The following is a 17,110-nucleotide window of genomic DNA, read 5'->3' as shown; positions in this document are numbered from 1 at the left end:
CTGTAGTTTCAACTCCATCGCTGGTGTAAATAGCAGTGGTAGTGTATTCAGTGTCAAAGTTGAGCAACGAAGACGACGTACTCAAGACTCCTTCTGGATCGACAGTCACCACAACATCGAATGTACCTGTAGTCTCAACTCCATCGCTGGTGTAAATAGCAGTGGTAGTGTATTCAGTGTCAAAGTTGAGCAACGAAGACGACGTACTCAAGACTCCTTCTGGATCGACAGTCACCACAACATCGAATGTACCTGTAGTTTCAACTCCATCGCTGGTGTAAATAGCAGTGGTAGTGTATTCAGTGTCAAAGTTGAGCAACGAAGACGACGTACTCAAGACTCCTTCTGGATCGACAGTCACCACAACATCGAATGTACCTGTAGTCTCAACTCCATCGCTGGTGTAAATAGCAGTGGTAGTGTATTCAGTGTCAAAGTTGAGCAACGAAGACGACGTACTCAAGACTCCTTCTGGATCGACAGTCACCACAACATCGAATGTACCTGTAGTTTCAACTCCATCGCTGGTGTAAATAGCAGTGGTAGTGTATTCAGTGTCAAAGTTGAGCAACGAAGACGACGTACTCAAGACTCCTTCTGGATCAACTGTGACAATCACGTCAAACGTACCTGTAGTTTCAACTCCATCGCTGGTGTAAATAGCAGTGGTAGTGTATTCAGTGTCAAAGTTGAGCAACGAAGACGACGTACTCAAGACTCCTTCTGGATCAACTGTGACAATCACGTCAAACGTACCTGTAGTCTCAACTCCATCGCTGGTGTAAATAGCAGTGGTAGTGTATTCAGTGTCAAAGTTGAGCAACGAAGACGACGTACTCAAGACTCCTTCTGGATCGACAGTCACCACAACATCGAATGTACCTGTAGTCTCAACTCCATCGCTGGTGTAAATAGCAGTGGTAGTGTATTCAGTGTCAAAGTTGAGCAACGAAGACGACGTACTCAAGACTCCTTCTGGATCGACAGTCACCACAACATCGAATGTACCTGTAGTTTCAACTCCATCGCTGGTGTAAATAGCAGTGGTAGTGTATTCAGTGTCAAAGTTGAGCAACGAAGACGACGTACTCAAGACTCCTTCTGGATCGACAGTCACCACAACATCGAATGTACCTGTAGTCTCAACTCCATCGCTGGTGTAAATAGCAGTGGTAGTGTATTCAGTGTCAAAGTTGAGCAACGAAGACGACGTACTCAAGACTCCTTCTGGATCGACAGTCACCACAACATCGAATGTACCTGTAGTCTCAACTCCATCGCTGGTGTAAATAGCAGTGGTAGTGTATTCAGTGTCAAAGTTGAGCAACGAAGACGACGTACTCAAGACTCCTTCTGGATCGACAGTCACCACAACATCGAATGTACCTGTAGTTTCAACTCCATCGCTGGTGTAAATAGCAGTGGTAGTGTATTCAGTGTCAAAGTTGAGCAACGAAGACGACGTACTCAAGACTCCTTCTGGATCGACAGTCACCACAACATCGAATGTACCTGTAGTCTCAACTCCATCGCTGGTGTAAATAGCAGTGGTAGTGTATTCAGTGTCAAAGTTGAGCAACGAAGACGACGTACTCAAGACTCCTTCTGGATCAACTGTGACAATCACGTCAAACGTACCTGTAGTTTCAACTCCATCGCTGGTGTAAATAGCAGTGGTAGTGTATTCAGTGTCAAAGTTGAGCAACGAAGACGACGTACTCAAGACTCCTTCTGGATCAACTGTGACAATCACGTCAAACGTACCTGTAGTTTCAACTCCATCGCTGGTGTAAATAGCAGTGGTAGTGTATTCAGTGTCAAAGTTGAGCAACGAAGACGACGTACTCAAGACTCCTTCTGGATCGACAGTCACCACAACATCGAATGTACCTGTAGTTTCAACTCCATCGCTGGTGTAAATAGCAGTGGTAGTGTATTCAGTGTCAAAGTTGAGCAACGAAGACGACGTACTCAAGACTCCTTCTGGATCAACTGTGACAATCACGTCAAACGTACCTGTAGTTTCAACTCCATCGCTGGTGTAAATAGCAGTGGTAGTGTATTCAGTGTCAAAGTTGAGCAACGAAGACGACGTACTCAAGACTCCTTCTGGATCAACTGTGACAATCACGTCAAACGTACCTGTAGTTTCAACTCCATCGCTGGTGTAAATAGCAGTGGTAGTGTATTCAGTGTCAAAGTTGAGCAACGAAGACGACGTACTCAAGACTCCTTCTGGATCAACTGTGACAATCACGTCAAACGTACCTGTAGTTTCAACTCCATCGCTGGTGTAAATAGCAGTGGTAGTGTATTCAGTGTCAAAGTTGAGCAACGAAGACGACGTACTCAAGACTCCTTCTGGATCAACTGTGACAATCACGTCAAACGTACCTGTAGTTTCAACTCCATCGCTGGTGTAAATAGCAGTGGTAGTGTATTCAGTGTCAAAGTTGAGCAACGAAGACGACGTACTCAAGACTCCTTCTGGATCGACAGTCACCACAACATCGAATGTACCTGTAGTTTCAACTCCATCGCTGGTGTAAATAGCAGTGGTAGTGTATTCAGTGTCAAAGTTGAGCAACGAAGACGACGTACTCAAGACTCCTTCTGGATCAACTGTGACAATCACGTCAAACGTACCTGTAGTTTCAACTCCATCGCTGGTGTAAATAGCAGTGGTAGTGTATTCAGTGTCAAAGTTGAGCAACGAAGACGACGTACTCAAGACTCCTTCTGGATCAACTGTGACAATCACGTCAAACGTACCTGTAGTTTCAACTCCATCGCTGGTGTAAATAGCAGTGGTAGTGTATTCAGTGTCAAAGTTGAGCAACGAAGACGACGTACTCAAGACTCCTTCTGGATCGACAGTCACCACAACATCGAATGTACCTGTAGTTTCAACTCCATCGCTGGTGTAAATAGCAGTGGTAGTGTATTCAGTGTCAAAGTTGAGCAACGAAGACGACGTACTCAAGACTCCTTCTGGATCGACAGTCACCACAACATCGAATGTACCTGTAGTCTCAACTCCATCGCTGGTGTAAATAGCAGTGGTAGTGTATTCAGTGTCAAAGTTGAGCAACGAAGACGACGTACTCAAGACTCCTTCTGGATCGACAGTCACCACAACATCGAATGTACCTGTAGTCTCAACTCCATCGCTGGTGTAAATAGCAGTGGTAGTGTATTCAGTGTCAAAGTTGAGCAACGAAGACGACGTACTCAAGACTCCTTCTGGATCGACAGTCACCACAACATCGAATGTACCTGTAGTTTCAACTCCATCGCTGGTGTAAATAGCAGTGGTAGTGTATTCAGTGTCAAAGTTGAGCAACGAAGACGACGTACTCAAGACTCCTTCTGGATCAACTGTGACAATCACGTCAAACGTACCAGTAGTTTCAACTCCATCGCTGGTGTAAATAGCAGTGGTAGTGTATTCAGTGTCAAAGTTGAGCAACGAAGACGACGTACTCAAGACTCCTTCTGGATCGACAGTCACCACAACATCGAATGTACCTGTAGTCTCAACTCCATCGCTGGTGTAAATAGCAGTGGTAGTGTATTCAGTGTCAAAGTTGAGCAACGAAGACGACGTACTCAAGACTCCTTCTGGATCAACTGTGACAATCACGTCAAACGTACCAGTAGTTTCAACTCCATCGCTGGTGTAAATAGCAGTGGTAGTGTATTCAGTGTCAAAGTTGAGCAACGAAGACGACGTACTCAAGACTCCTTCTGGATCGACAGTCACCACAACATCGAATGTACCTGTAGTCTCAACTCCATCGCTGGTGTAAATAGCAGTGGTAGTGTATTCAGTGTCAAAGTTGAGCAACGAAGACGACGTACTCAAGACTCCTTCTGGATCAACTGTGACAATCACGTCAAACGTACCTGTAGTTTCAACTCCATCGCTGGTGTAAATAGCAGTGGTAGTGTATTCAGTGTCAAAGTTGAGCAACGAAGACGACGTACTCAAGACTCCTTCTGGATCGACAGTCACCACAACATCGAATGTACCTGTAGTTTCAACTCCATCGCTGGTGTAAATAGCAGTGGTAGTGTATTCAGTGTCAAAGTTGAGCAACGAAGACGACGTACTCAAGACTCCTTCTGGATCGACAGTCACCACAACATCGAATGTACCTGTAGTTTCAACTCCATCGCTGGTGTAAATAGCAGTGGTAGTGTATTCAGTGTCAAAGTTGAGCAACGAAGACGACGTACTCAAGACTCCTTCTGGATCGACAGTCACCACAACATCGAATGTACCTGTAGTTTCAACTCCATCGCTGGTGTAAATAGCAGTGGTAGTGTATTCAGTGTCAAAGTTGAGCAACGAAGACGACGTACTCAAGACTCCTTCTGGATCAACTGTGACAATCACGTCAAACGTACCTGTAGTTTCAACTCCATCGCTGGTGTAAATAGCAGTGGTAGTGTATTCAGTGTCAAAGTTGAGCAACGAAGACGACGTACTCAAGACTCCTTCTGGATCGACAGTCACCACAACATCGAATGTACCTGTAGTTTCAACTCCATCGCTGGTGTAAATAGCAGTGGTAGTGTATTCAGTGTCAAAGTTGAGCAACGAAGACGACGTACTCAAGACTCCTTCTGGATCGACAGTCACCACAACATCGAATGTACCTGTAGTCTCAACTCCATCGCTGGTGTAAATAACAGTGGTAGTGTATTCAGTGTCAAAGTTGAGCAACGAAGACGACGTACTCAAGACTCCTTCTGGATCAACTGTGACAATCACGTCAAACGTACCTGTAGTCTCAACTCCATCGCTGGTGTAAATAGCAGTGGTAGTGTATTCAGTGTCAAAGTTGAGCAACGAAGAGCTGGTATACCAATCTCCTAATTGATCTGAGGAGATGAGAACATCATAAGTACCACTTGTTATATCCCCTTGAATGTTTGTGCTAACGACAGTGGTAGTATACTCTGTCGGCAGAGGGATGAGAGACGAAGAGGTATGCCAGTTACCACCATTATCGGTAGTAATTACCACGTCAAAAGTACCAGAAGTGACATCTCCATTAGAATTGGTGTATTGAGCAGTAGTGGTGTATTCAGTTGGCTGGCGAATCAAAGAGGAACTAGTATACCAGCTGATGCTAGTTCCAATTACAGTGTTGGAGATGAGCACGTCATATGTGCCGGTAGTTGTTTGAGCATTACTATTCGTTGTTGTAACGACTGTGGTGTATTCCGTTGGCTCATCACCTGGAGCTACAGGTAAAACTCCACAACCCGTAGCACAAAGACTGGAAATGGGATTGGGAGGATTGCCACTGTAGGTGACCGACAAACCAAGAAGTCCAGCACTGAAAGTAAACGAGTTAGAAATGTAACCAGAACCTATAACAAGTTGAATTGAAGCGGAGGTTAATATATTTCTAATTGTTAAAGTACCTGTAGTTTGTGAGTACGACTGAGAATACAAGGCAAGGGGAATGTTGATAGTAATAGTGTTCCCTCCACCAAAACCGTTAATGGTGATACTCCCAGATGCAAAAGTAGGGATTCCAATGGTAGATTGAGGTGTCATGTAGATAATTTGCGTACTAGCAAATGAACTTGACCCAACTTTGACATCGAGTTCAGAATCAGCATCAAGGGTGATGCAGCCAGTGCCTAGAATGTTTGCATTCTGAGAGTAGTGGGCATTGTAAAGACAAATTTGACCGTTGTTGGTGACAGCCAGTCCTGAGGCTCCGATGTTAATATTAGCCGAACCTGGTTGAGCCTGGTAGTATACAATTAAACCCGTATTTTGGATGGTATTGGTTGATATAGACATGGTGGAGCCAATTAAACTCCCACCAGAGACACCCATATAAACCTGGCCCGTGTTGGTAAATGATGCACCTCCAAATTGGAAAGATGATGTGAGAAGCGAAGAAGCCCCATTCAACGAAATTAGACCGTTATTCACTATCACATCGTTTGCGGGTCCAAGTATCGGATTAAGAGCGATGCTTACAGACAATCCCAAGAGAGAAGCAGAGGTGGATACATAGAACAGAGCCCCAGTTCCGACGGTCAAACCATCCGTCAATGTTACACTGGTGACATCGATAATGGACCATGTTATACCATTATCAATCGTATAATCTCCAGTATTTATCTGAACAAAACCTCTGTCTATTGTGTTTTGAGAAATTTCCAGTGAAGACACTAACGCGAGAATGGCAAGAAATGCGACAAATAATAGTCGCAAAATCTTCATGTTGTTTTTGGGTAGCTATGGTTATATTTAGCCATCTGAAAGTGGTTTGATTAGTGCTATTAGGAAGAAACAGTGTTGGATATATATTACCCATTTCCAATTAGTTCTAAATGAAATAAATCCACGGAACTGTAAGAGGAGCTGAAATGATTCAAGCATATTTTGAGTGTCTATGAACGTTTGCATGAGTCCTATAAAATATTTTGAGATAGAAGTATCTCTTGCTTTCAGCTTTGCAGAATTTCAATTATTTTAGATAGCCTAATTGAAAGTAAGACCACCCGAGCCTGTTGCTCGTGGTTTTTGTAATGGTTATGGCACCGAGTATACTATGTATTGCAACACATTTGGTATGAGCTAATGTAACCTTCGCCCAAAGTTTCCCAATTCACTTGACAACCCTTTCAACTTGAAATAACTTAGCTAGTATGTCACCTGGATATCTCATCAGTTGATGCAAACCCTCTCAGCTCTGCTAATGATTGCAGCGAAAGAGCCTGAATATCCTATGAAGGAGCAAGTTCTCTCTTATCTCTTACCCTTTTCTTTGCATCGTCCCTTTGTTTCTTCAAAGCTAGCGATTGGCTTCGAAAATTCAGATTGTTCGCCAAATGGTCGTTTGTCCAGGCAATAAGAGGGTCTTGCAATTATTATGTACGCATTTCATCGCTGCAAAAAATATTCTCATATACACGCTATGTGAGGTTATATTTTCTCTTTATGTTGTATGCATGATTTATTGATGGTTTAGGGAGACTGAAGACCAAGGTGAGCCGCTGCCTTGGGTGTTCGTAAGATCAAGATCTGTGCACAAAAGCGCCATACCGCCGATCAAAATTATATTTCAGGGTTACGGATTCATTTTTTGTATCCTTACATTTTCAACGGATATAGTCGTAGTCACATATTTTTGATGTCTGCCATTTCTTTTGCTGGAACATAAAAAACGATCGGCAGGAAGTCCAATCCTGCTGGCCAAAAATGCTTCTTGATTTCGAGGTTACGACCACCAGAACCTAAAAGTGTTCTAGGTGTTTCACGGGTCTCACATGAGGATTGTTTCCTGCGGGACTAAACTTTTTTTACCTGTTTGTATACTCTTGCTGGTTTGCACCTGTATTAGAGTACTTCGTGAGACTCCTCAGCAAAGAATGTTAACAAATTTCTGAAATATTCTTGTATCTAAAAAGCTAATACTGATGATATTCTCTACCATGACCTTATTCCAATTTCTATCCTAAAAGACGGAAGGGATTCAGCTAGCAATGCAAGTTGTGGCTCTTTTCAGAATACTGATGCAACATTAATATACGGTTGGTACATACAAAGTATCTGTTATGCAATAGGGAATCCAGGCTGCATATTATAGCCGCGAAGCACGGACATTTTGCAATAACCTGTATTGGCCAAGTGATGGTGCAGTTTTTAAATGTATGTTACAAACTTGCAAAAAATATGGTCTTCTTTGCCTAGAATATGCATATTATTCTATTTTTGTTTCTTCAGACGATCACAGCTTTCTGTGATATCGAAGTTGACCATCGCACAAACTAGATAATGAATAGAAAGGGCCCCAAACACTACGTAAATATTGAAATGACCCTGATGTACATGTTCTACTTTCTACTAAACTTTGCAGACACGAATCTTGACCAAATAAGGTAATTAGGGAGTTTTAGTCATTAGAGCTGCTTGTTTCATGAGCTAGATAAAATATTATAATCTAGGCAGGAAAGCAGATCTCACATCAGAAAATCTGGCTAAAGCGAAAAATGAATTTTTACGAGAACAATAATCACAAGCGACAATAAGCTGGCGAACCCGTTTCGAAGACTTGCTAAAAGAGTCGATGTCCGACATGGAGAACAAGTTATTTCAATTTCTAGTTATTGTATTGCGAAAAGTTCTACACATGTGGGAATACAGGTTCGCAGTCAGATGCATGCAACATACATGGATAAATCCATCGAGTGGGAGTGGCGAAGTAGACCTTGCGCTAGATCTTGTACTCAATATATACGAGATGCTGCGGGTTGTACAGTCGATCACATAAAGATTAACCCCCTAAAAATCTTCACTTGAGCCAAATGCTCTATCTACATGAGCGTTGTTAACCATGTAGATTCATTAGTTAAGAAGGCGTATCCAACATCCCTTAGCTCATACAAACTGCTGCATCATGTTTTTTTAGGGGAGGGGAGACTAATTATGGAATCGAATGTATATCAATTTACCAAATATATCAATCGTCAGACTGTACATGACTGAACAAGACATGTTGAAGCTCCCCCTCTTGGTGACCTTATAGTATTAGGTTAATTTAGCATGATTAAATGTATCAGACTAAGTATTAAGTATTTAGTGCAAAACAAAAATGACACAAGCAAATCCCTTATCGACTCTCGAAGTTCAAAAAATAGTTCGACGTCTGCCGACGATAATTTCCTAAGAGTTAGTCCAAAGGATCTGAGGCATGTGAAACAAAATAGCCGAACATGGCCAACGAGGAAAATCGTATTTGTTCTCGCTAACGAGATAAGTTAGTAGGGTAATGCCAAAAAATTCATCCGATCGCAATAGTCTGACATGGTTGACTTTGTGTGTCGCAAGTTACCTCCACGTTTGGCACGTTTAGAGTTGCTGTTATTCACTTCCTGTATGAAGCTTTTCTTTACCAATCAAGAGAAAAGTACTGAGGACTTCCACTATAGTACATCCCTGTTGCAACTTGATGATTACAATTAACTCTTCTTCAAGCAACCAAAAATTGTTTGAACCTGATCTGACGAGTTTAGACTCTTCAAAATAGGTCTCTACGAAAGGACCTTGAATCGAATTAAATTAACTGAATCAAATGACAGATAAACTGGAAAGCAACAATAAGCAATACTTCGAAAACTGAGTGCAATTGCCTTATGGATTCATTATGGATAGTATTTTTGGCTGTGTTGTGTGCCATTTGTCTGCAAAGTCATATGTAATGGAATTGACTCTATAAGCCCCAGTTAGCTTTACTTGTTAGAGCAATGGAAACTTTGTGTGGTTTCACGCTTGATTCCTTGTATTCTTCATTACGCTTCCTATGATTGGTATCTCTGTATTATTCTATGTTAACCTTCCTAAGCTGAGATTCAGATCAAAGCACCCTAGGGCGATTAGTAGTACAATTTTGTGCAATATAGAAACATTATAGAATTGTTTAAACATTTACAGAGTCTCATTTATATTCAAACATACAATAGATTTAAGAAATAGTCAATTTGTCAAGACTAACATCTCCTACATTGGACTTTCCATTGGACTTTCCGTTCGAGTGACCATTTGAATGGCCATTCGAATTACCATTGGAGTGACCATTGGAGTGACCATTGGAGTGACCATTCGAGTGACCATTAATAGTCTTCGCCTCAACTGAACCATCAAAAAATGGCTTTTCACCTAGAACAGTGATTCTATAGTGGTGACGCGCAGGAGTCTCATGTTGCAAGAAGTCTGCAATTGCAGTATGCAATGAGATTCTGTTGTCCCAGGCAATAACAGTTCTAGATTCTGTGCCTTGATGGCTAGCTCTAACTTGAATTTCAGGGTTGTTCAAAACGTGACTTTCCAAGAAACTAAGAATCGAGTCCGATTCTTGCTGCTTGAGACCCTTAATTCTAAGAGCAAAACCTCTGGAGAAGAACAAAGATTTTTCGCCAGTAACCGGGTGGGTTCTGACTAAAGGATGTTCCGTGAAGTAATCGCCCTTCACTCTTGCTTCGTAGTTCTTCAACTTGGCAAACTGGTTCTGGTAATAGTTGGTATGAATAATTGTCAAAGTTTCAAAGAATTTCTGTATTTGAGGTGACAATCTCTTGTATGCTTCTCTCAAATCAAGGAACACAGTGTCACCCCCGCTTTCTGGGGCTTCCAAAGCAACGAAAAAACTGAAAGAAGATGGATACTCTTCAAAACTGATATCCGAGTGCCAGCCTGCGGTATTCGTTGAGTTGGCAAACTGTACAGGGTATCTCTCTGCACCACCCGCTGGTCTGTAGGTCACCAACAACTCAGGATAATTCTCAGCCGCAAAACTAACTGGATGGATGTGTAAAGGACCAAAATATTCTCCGAACTGTTTAGCGAAAGCTGGACCCTTGTCTCTGAAATCCTGATTTCTGAAAACAGCCAACCCTCTCGTCTCCAAGTAGAGAGCCAAGTCATTTTTCCCAGCATCATCTAATTCGCTCAATTGAATACCGTCTATTTCTGTTCCGTAGTTGGGCGACAAATCCACCGTCTTGACCTTAGTACCAGGTTTGAACAAATTCTTGAAAGTAGGATCTCCCAAGTGACCCTTGTCGTTTTTAGCCCCGTCAACGTTCTTGAAGTTGTTGTATTTCCCGGCGTCTTCGGCCTTATAAGGGCTCAAGTATTCAGGGTATTTGATCTTGGTTCTTTCTTCTAGGATCTTATCAGCAGAAATGGCACCATAGGCACCACTCTTAATGGCCTTGACCACTAAAGGGTCAAACAATTCAGCACCGCTTACTTTGAATGTCATTACTGTTTAAGTAGTTTAGTCTTATAATCCTCTGTATGAGAACAGATAGCTACCTTTATATGTTGCACCCAAATGCCACCACCTGCGGTAAGAACTATTTTTCGCAGCAAATTGTGTGGAACGTTTTTATGCCACAGTTCGCAATTCCCCACAGTCATAGACAAGTTCAAGCTTTAAATCATATCCAACTTCCAATAACGGACTCAGAGAGTGCAGATTGCTAATCGTAAACCGAACCGTGCAAGGAGTGGCACACAGTTGGAACTGATGAAATCTGTAATCTCCAGGTCCTGTCTTGATAACGAGCGCAGGAGGTACAATTACCAATTTTCGTTCGATATTGCTCTATTAATATTGATTAAGTCTAGGCAAAGTGTACACACAAGTTAAATAGTTGGCTATAAATAAAGACACATTGGTGTGGCCTGTTGTAATATATTTGAATTAGGTCTTGTTCTCGTAAATGCAATCGTAGAACTTGGTAGTCTACTTTGGTAAATTGTGAATATCTATGGCTGGTGAGGATGTTGCTTGTGAAGTTGGGGCTGAGGAGTAGCAGTGACCAAGCCTTGCTTCTCGCGCTCTTCTTGTTCCTGCAAGTATTTCTTCCATTCAGGAACTGGAGGAGGCAGCTTCTTCAACATTTCATTTTCATGCATACTCAACAAGATGGTACCCAATAACAAGACTACTGTGAAAGCCTGAGCGTAAACTCTGGCCTGCACGATCTTCTGAGCCTTAGTCATGTAACGGTCTCTATTGACAAGAGTCCAGGATCCATACAATGAGGTTGCCCAAGCACCAACAATGATCTTGTACTTGTTCTCATTCAAATTGTGGAGTGCCTTGTCCGTGGAGGACAATTTGTTGTAATTGGCTAACTTTTCCATCTCTTGCTTCTTCAAATAATCGGAACGGTAGATATCTTCGTCAAACTTGACCGAACCATCATCTGCAAAAAAGGCTCCCATTAAAATCGTAGGCATGGCCCACATAGCTGTTTTAATGGAGGTGTTCATTTGGGAGAACCTGACAGGGTATCTGTACTTGACAGCTCTAACAATACCGTAGGCCATACCAACACCGACTAAACAACCTTTGAGACCCTCGGTAAGAACTACCTTTCTGTGGGCGAGTTTTTCTTCTTCAGAAACGATCTTCATATTGATTTATTTATATGCAATGGGATTGGCTTGGAATAATCACAAGTTTAGTCTAGGTGATTAAAAAATGCAAAGGGAATTGAAGTAGTAGACAATATATGATATTGGTTACTGACGATGATACAATTGCAATGAAATCCAATTTCCAGCGGATTGGCGCCAGTATATATATGGGCGTAACCCTTCCATCATCGGGTGTACATCGGATGTTCTGGTATGCGCGGGATTTGGGACAGGATGGAAGTCCGCGGGCTTTGGTTTCTGGAAGTCTGCTCCAGAAAAAAAAGAAACCACCCATTAAACAGAAATTGAACTTTATAAACGCGCGGCAAAAGGGCAAGAAATTCTCTCCGTAAAAAAAGTAAAATACATGCAAACTCCATACATTTACTACTATTCTAAATTTAATATTTTCTCGGCTGATTTAGGATCGGACTTCGCCTTACAATGAAAAGTGGTCCTATTATAGGAAGAAAATGCTAAAATTAATAAGGCTGATGATTCAGCAAGACTAGCATGAGTGACTCAAGAGTGCCACTTAGGGCCGATGCCTTTCAGTGTGTCGGCGCTTAACGGGTGACGGATAACGCGTACTTCTCTTTCGTAATTACGTCACTTGCTTAAGCTTATTTTCCAATTGGGTTTGTCAGTATGGACTACGATTGCGATTAGTGCTATCTTCGTAACCGAAATCAAACGTCGTTCACTTAATCATCTGTGCTACATATACTTTTTACACGGATATAATAGAATTTCCGCCGATGTTGCTTCTCTCTCTCATTTTCCTCCTCTTGTTTATGAAGAGTAACTCGCTGTTCACAGCTTGCGGAGGCTTTGCCGCCGAATCGCCTTTGAGTTGAGCTCCAGGTCCATTGTTTTGGGCATCTTCTTCCAAAACAGACCAGATAGTGGCATTTGTGCCAGAATAGTACAAGTCGTTCTCTATCAACTTGTCGTTCCCTAGGTAGAAAACTTCCAGTAGATTGCCCACATTGAATATAATGGACTTGTAACCGTACTTCTTGACACAATTGATCTTGTTCATTATCAAATCAGTGTCGCGGAGCTTGTTGTTCAATGGAATCTGATAATTGATCATCTGGCCATCGAGCACAGTAATGATGAAACTCTCCCACGCCTTATCAATCGTAAACCGATCTGACTTGTATACGTTCAGCGCAGCTTTAGTTTTCTTTTTATTTCTGTTTCGAAGAGACCCCAAGCCCCCGTACTCTATAATGGAATTTAAATCCGTTGTATCGATGTTGGCTGTAAAGTCCTCTTCAGAGTCCAAATCCTTGCCATGGTTGTCGTCATCATCTACGGTATGCTTCCGTTTCAATCCGATTACCATGTTAACATCCGTTAACTCCCAGCCAACAATGTTATTGTACCAAAATTGGTGATCTGTCACTGCGTTGAAACCCAAGCATCTGATTTCTCTGGGATCTCTTTCGACTCTCAAGCAGATATTGGTCTTAGATCTTTTGATATCGATCTTATATGTGTGAATGATCAACGTTGGTGAATCATAGTCTTCGTACAAGATCGAAAATGATTGAATTGAGGCACATCCACAGAACCTACAATGAGTAGGCTCCAGATGCGACACTCGGAATGTCAGCGGCTTGAAACTTCCAATGTTGAATTTCTTTAAAACAATCCCGCTTTGAATATCAATCAATTCTGCCACTTGGTCTTTAACTATAACGATCATTCCAACAAATTCAACACTGACAATGGTAGCTCGATTGATTTGGAAATCAGATATCAGCTTGGGCTTTTCCTTGTCTTCGCTATTGATGTCAACTGCCTGTATTTTTTCTTGGTAAACAGAACTGAAATCGTTAAGGCGAGTTCTCGATGGTGGAGCTCTTAATGGTTGTATCTTTAATTCTTGGTTATAGGTTCCTTCTTTAATTGGCAATTTCCTGAATTTCCAATTGTTATTAACCGCAGTCGCCACAATTAAATCGGAGTTGCTGATTTGACAAACAATTCTATCATTAACTCTCGGAGTTGTAACTTTCAACGCTGATATTAACAGCAATCCGTCTGCAACATCACCATAGACTGCTTCTAGAATATTTGTTGTCTTGGTCTTCCCACTTCCACATGAAAATGAAATCAAATCTCCAGTTTCGAGTACTATAGTAAACTCATCTCTCAATAATTCTTTGGAAAGTTGTTCTTCTGTGGGTTCATGTCTCTCTCGTTGTTGGCCGCCATGAGATTTCATGGAAATTGGTGGAGGGAAATTTCCGTTAATTGCTGAAGCCACTGATGTCGTCGATGCATCGCTGCCTCGTCTGCTCCTTCCCTTTGTAGCCTTCTTATTCATTAACATTTTTCTTGCCAAGAACCCTGGTACAGTTCTTCTTCTAAAGAATGATTCCAAAATTTTAAACTTCTTATTTGCAATCAATTGTAGCAAATCCTCAGTTAACTGTACTTCCCACTTGTAGCACAATTCTTGTCTTTCAAAGCATTTCATTAGACCATATTTGTAATTAATCAAAATGATGTAGCTTCCATCGTCACTAATTGAGACGTGGTTAATTGGCCAAAATTCTGTTTTCAGCCCATTTGGTAATTGTAGTGTAGTTGATATGTCTATAGGTTTAGAAATTGGATTTGATAAAGGTGACCAAACTAATACCTTGTGATCAAGGCCAATAGTGACCACGAAAGAAGTCTTCGAATTGGCCTCAATCTTGATAATATCCAACGTATGCCCCATATTGAACCCCTTGGGCAATTCAATGGCATTGAAATATCTAGCATCAGGAAGAAAGTCCTTTTCCGTAAATTGCTGAGGTGTAGAAGCAGTAGTTGCAGGGTCATGAGAAAACTTGAATGCTAGGAATGACACAGCAACAATGAACAACAATATAGATATGAGTTCCAAGTAGTAGATCAAGGTGTTTGAATTATGAAGTATAATTGTTTCCCCTAGACCCATTATAGAACTTTTGTCATTGAGCAAATGGTACGGTATCACCAACACCCAGTGGATAAATATTCCGAGCAACTGTATCAATCCTATTATGAGGACACCCCAACCAAAGCCATGAAAAGTGGTGCTGGAATTGACTTTCAAGAACGACTGGCCCAAACTGTGCCTTAAAGATTTTCTTGGTGGACGGAGATCTGAAGGTGCCTGCAAGTTTAAAAGCAAGGACGAGAAGATGTTAACGCCTTCGAATACACTTCCACGTGATTCACCATCTTCACTGTCCATATATCCGTCACTGATGTTGAAATTTTGGTGATTCTGGATGTAGTCAGTCAAGTCCATTCTCTTCAAGTCAATTACAATAATGGCTGAGAGAAACGACAACTGCAAGATGAAGTCGATGACAAGGCTTACAACAATGGCTTCGCCGACTCTGGCAAAACGATGCGATACGTAGGAAAAGAAGTACCCCTCTGTATAATAGTACAAGAGATATATTCCCACACATTGCAATGCAAACAACCCGACTATGTTGAAGAAGAGACTCTTTAACAAGATGGGCAAACCATGCCATCCTGTGTAGAAATAGTACAAGCGCTTGTGTAAGTCTGATTCACCGCCGCTCTTGTTAGACAAGAAGTTGATGGTGGTGAAGAGATTGCGAGCACTGAGCAACATCACAGCGAACATGTAGGCAGCTTTGGTGAACATAGTCAGTGGCTCAAAGATGAGTCTCCACGACAGATAGTTATGAATTTGGGAGATAAGACTGACGGCAGCTGTACTGGCTATCAAGCCGCTGACAAGCCATCCTATGAGTAGTCCGACGCTGGAGCGGATTTTGTGCTCGTTAGCAATGGAGAGATACACAAGCAAAACTAATACCAAGACCAGAGTAAAAACTACAGAATTGCACACTGTGAGGAAAACACTGATGGGCAACGACGAGTTGTTCTGAACAAAGTAGTAGTGGACAAAGTCACGGATACTAGCGGTGTTGGTGGTAGTGATGATAGTATCTACAGCGAGAACTTTGCCGATGTCGGGAAGCACAGACGTGAGATATTCCTTGAGGTCACTACCTTGGTCGTAGATTACAAAAACTCGCACACTCTGAGAGTATTTAATGATGTGGTTTGATTTCATCAACTTGTTGAAGAACAAGAACGTGAGCATGTTGTTTATGTCATAATTGAAGAACTTAATGACGTAGTTGCTGAAATGGACTGCTCTTCTGTGGCCATAGGATAAACTTGTGGGGCTGGTGATATCAATGGGAAGCGACGATAGAGGCGATATTACGGTGGCGTGATCAAATGAAGTCGTCAAGTTTGACACGAGCATATCCATCGCGGTAAAGAAACGAACGTCAAACACATTATCGTCACCGTTGGTGTCGATGATTGTCTCTTTGTTCCATGCTAGAACTATGCTGGAAAGCAGTTTGGGTACAGAGAAATCGATTTCTGATAGCTGTGATACCAACTGCGAGTTGGGCCGGGGGTTGGTATTGAAGTTTAGCGCAGAAACGCTACCGAAATGTGCTGCCAACTGCGAGTTGAACCGTTTGATTGTGAAGTCGTAGAGAACGTTGTAGGCCATGACGAACACAACAATGCAAGGGATCATGATCACGAGCCGCGGCTTCGAGAGCACGAACGAGATGTAGCGGAAAACAGTTGTAAAGTAGCGGTGCCGTATTCGCTGAAGGGCGGTCATTGTGTCGTTTTCATACAAAAGAGGGTAGCTTCGGATGCGAATGGTAGTTGCTGAGATACTATTGGTGTATATATGTATGCAAAAATAACTTGAGGAAGACGAATTTGATTGTGACTAAGATTATTACTATGATTATGACGATGTGGTAGTTTTTCTTTAAGAAGTTGTTGTTAGTATTAATGATTTTGAGTGGACAACGTTGAGATTGTTTTGTAAGTGTTGTTCTAGGACTGGCGAATTGTCAAAGCGATTTTTGGCTGAAAAGTGTGCATTTAGTGAGGTTAAAATATGAGAATAGCGACTAGAAAAATTGGAACTTGAAAAATCGAATCTCTAGATTAGTTTGAAAATACCCTGAAATGAGACTTGAAAAATTACTAGAATTTGAGACAATAGACCAATTAGATTCAAGTAACAAAATCCTACTTCTCGGCACGGGCTATTATCAGAATCCCAGGCGGGTAGTTGCGGCTCGC

The 17,110-nt window shown here is 41.9% G+C and overlaps 4 protein-coding genes across 4 annotated transcripts; all 4 read right to left on the bottom strand. All coding sequences in view use genetic code 12, as the record gives it.

Moving 5' to 3' along the window:
* Positions 1 to 5,107: 5,107 nt before the first annotated feature.
* HYR5.5 (hyphally regulated cell wall protein) lies at positions 5,108 to 6,253 on the bottom strand (the record flags this gene model as incomplete). Its single annotated transcript, XM_001386565.1, has 1 exon — positions 5,108 to 6,253. A coding segment is annotated over one exon (1,146 nt), but the record flags the coding sequence as incomplete, so codon positions are not given.
* Positions 6,254 to 9,497: 3,244 nt separating this feature from the next.
* PICST_33987 (oxidoreductase activity) lies at positions 9,498 to 10,796 on the bottom strand (the record flags this gene model as incomplete). Its single annotated transcript, XM_001386564.1, has 1 exon — positions 9,498 to 10,796. One exon carries the CDS (start codon positions 10,794 to 10,796, stop codon positions 9,498 to 9,500), a length of 1,299 nt encoding a protein of 432 aa, XP_001386601.1.
* A 336-nt stretch (positions 10,797 to 11,132) lies between these two features.
* On the bottom strand, positions 11,133 to 11,959 carry PICST_85528 (predicted protein; the record flags this gene model as incomplete). The annotated part of the gene is made up of 1 exon (XM_001386563.1): positions 11,133 to 11,959. The coding sequence occupies one exon, from the start codon at positions 11,957 to 11,959 to the stop codon at positions 11,306 to 11,308; it is 654 nt and encodes a 217-aa protein (XP_001386600.2). The 3' UTR covers positions 11,133 to 11,305.
* Positions 11,960 to 12,326: 367 nt separating this feature from the next.
* Positions 12,327 to 16,834, bottom strand: PICST_68555 (predicted protein). Its single transcript, XM_001386562.1, has one exon. The coding sequence runs from the start codon at positions 16,632 to 16,634 to the stop codon at positions 12,693 to 12,695; it is 3,942 nt and encodes a 1,313-aa protein (XP_001386599.2). The 5' UTR covers positions 16,635 to 16,834; the 3' UTR covers positions 12,327 to 12,692.
* Between the last annotated feature and the right edge of the window lie 276 nt (positions 16,835 to 17,110).

Source organism: Scheffersomyces stipitis, chromosome 8 (genome assembly GCF_000209165.1).
Source record: "Scheffersomyces stipitis CBS 6054 chromosome 8, complete sequence".
In the NCBI taxonomy this organism is placed as follows: Eukaryota; Fungi; Ascomycota; class Pichiomycetes; order Serinales; family Debaryomycetaceae; genus Scheffersomyces; species Scheffersomyces stipitis.
This window is presented reverse-complemented; position numbering and strand designations above follow the sequence as displayed.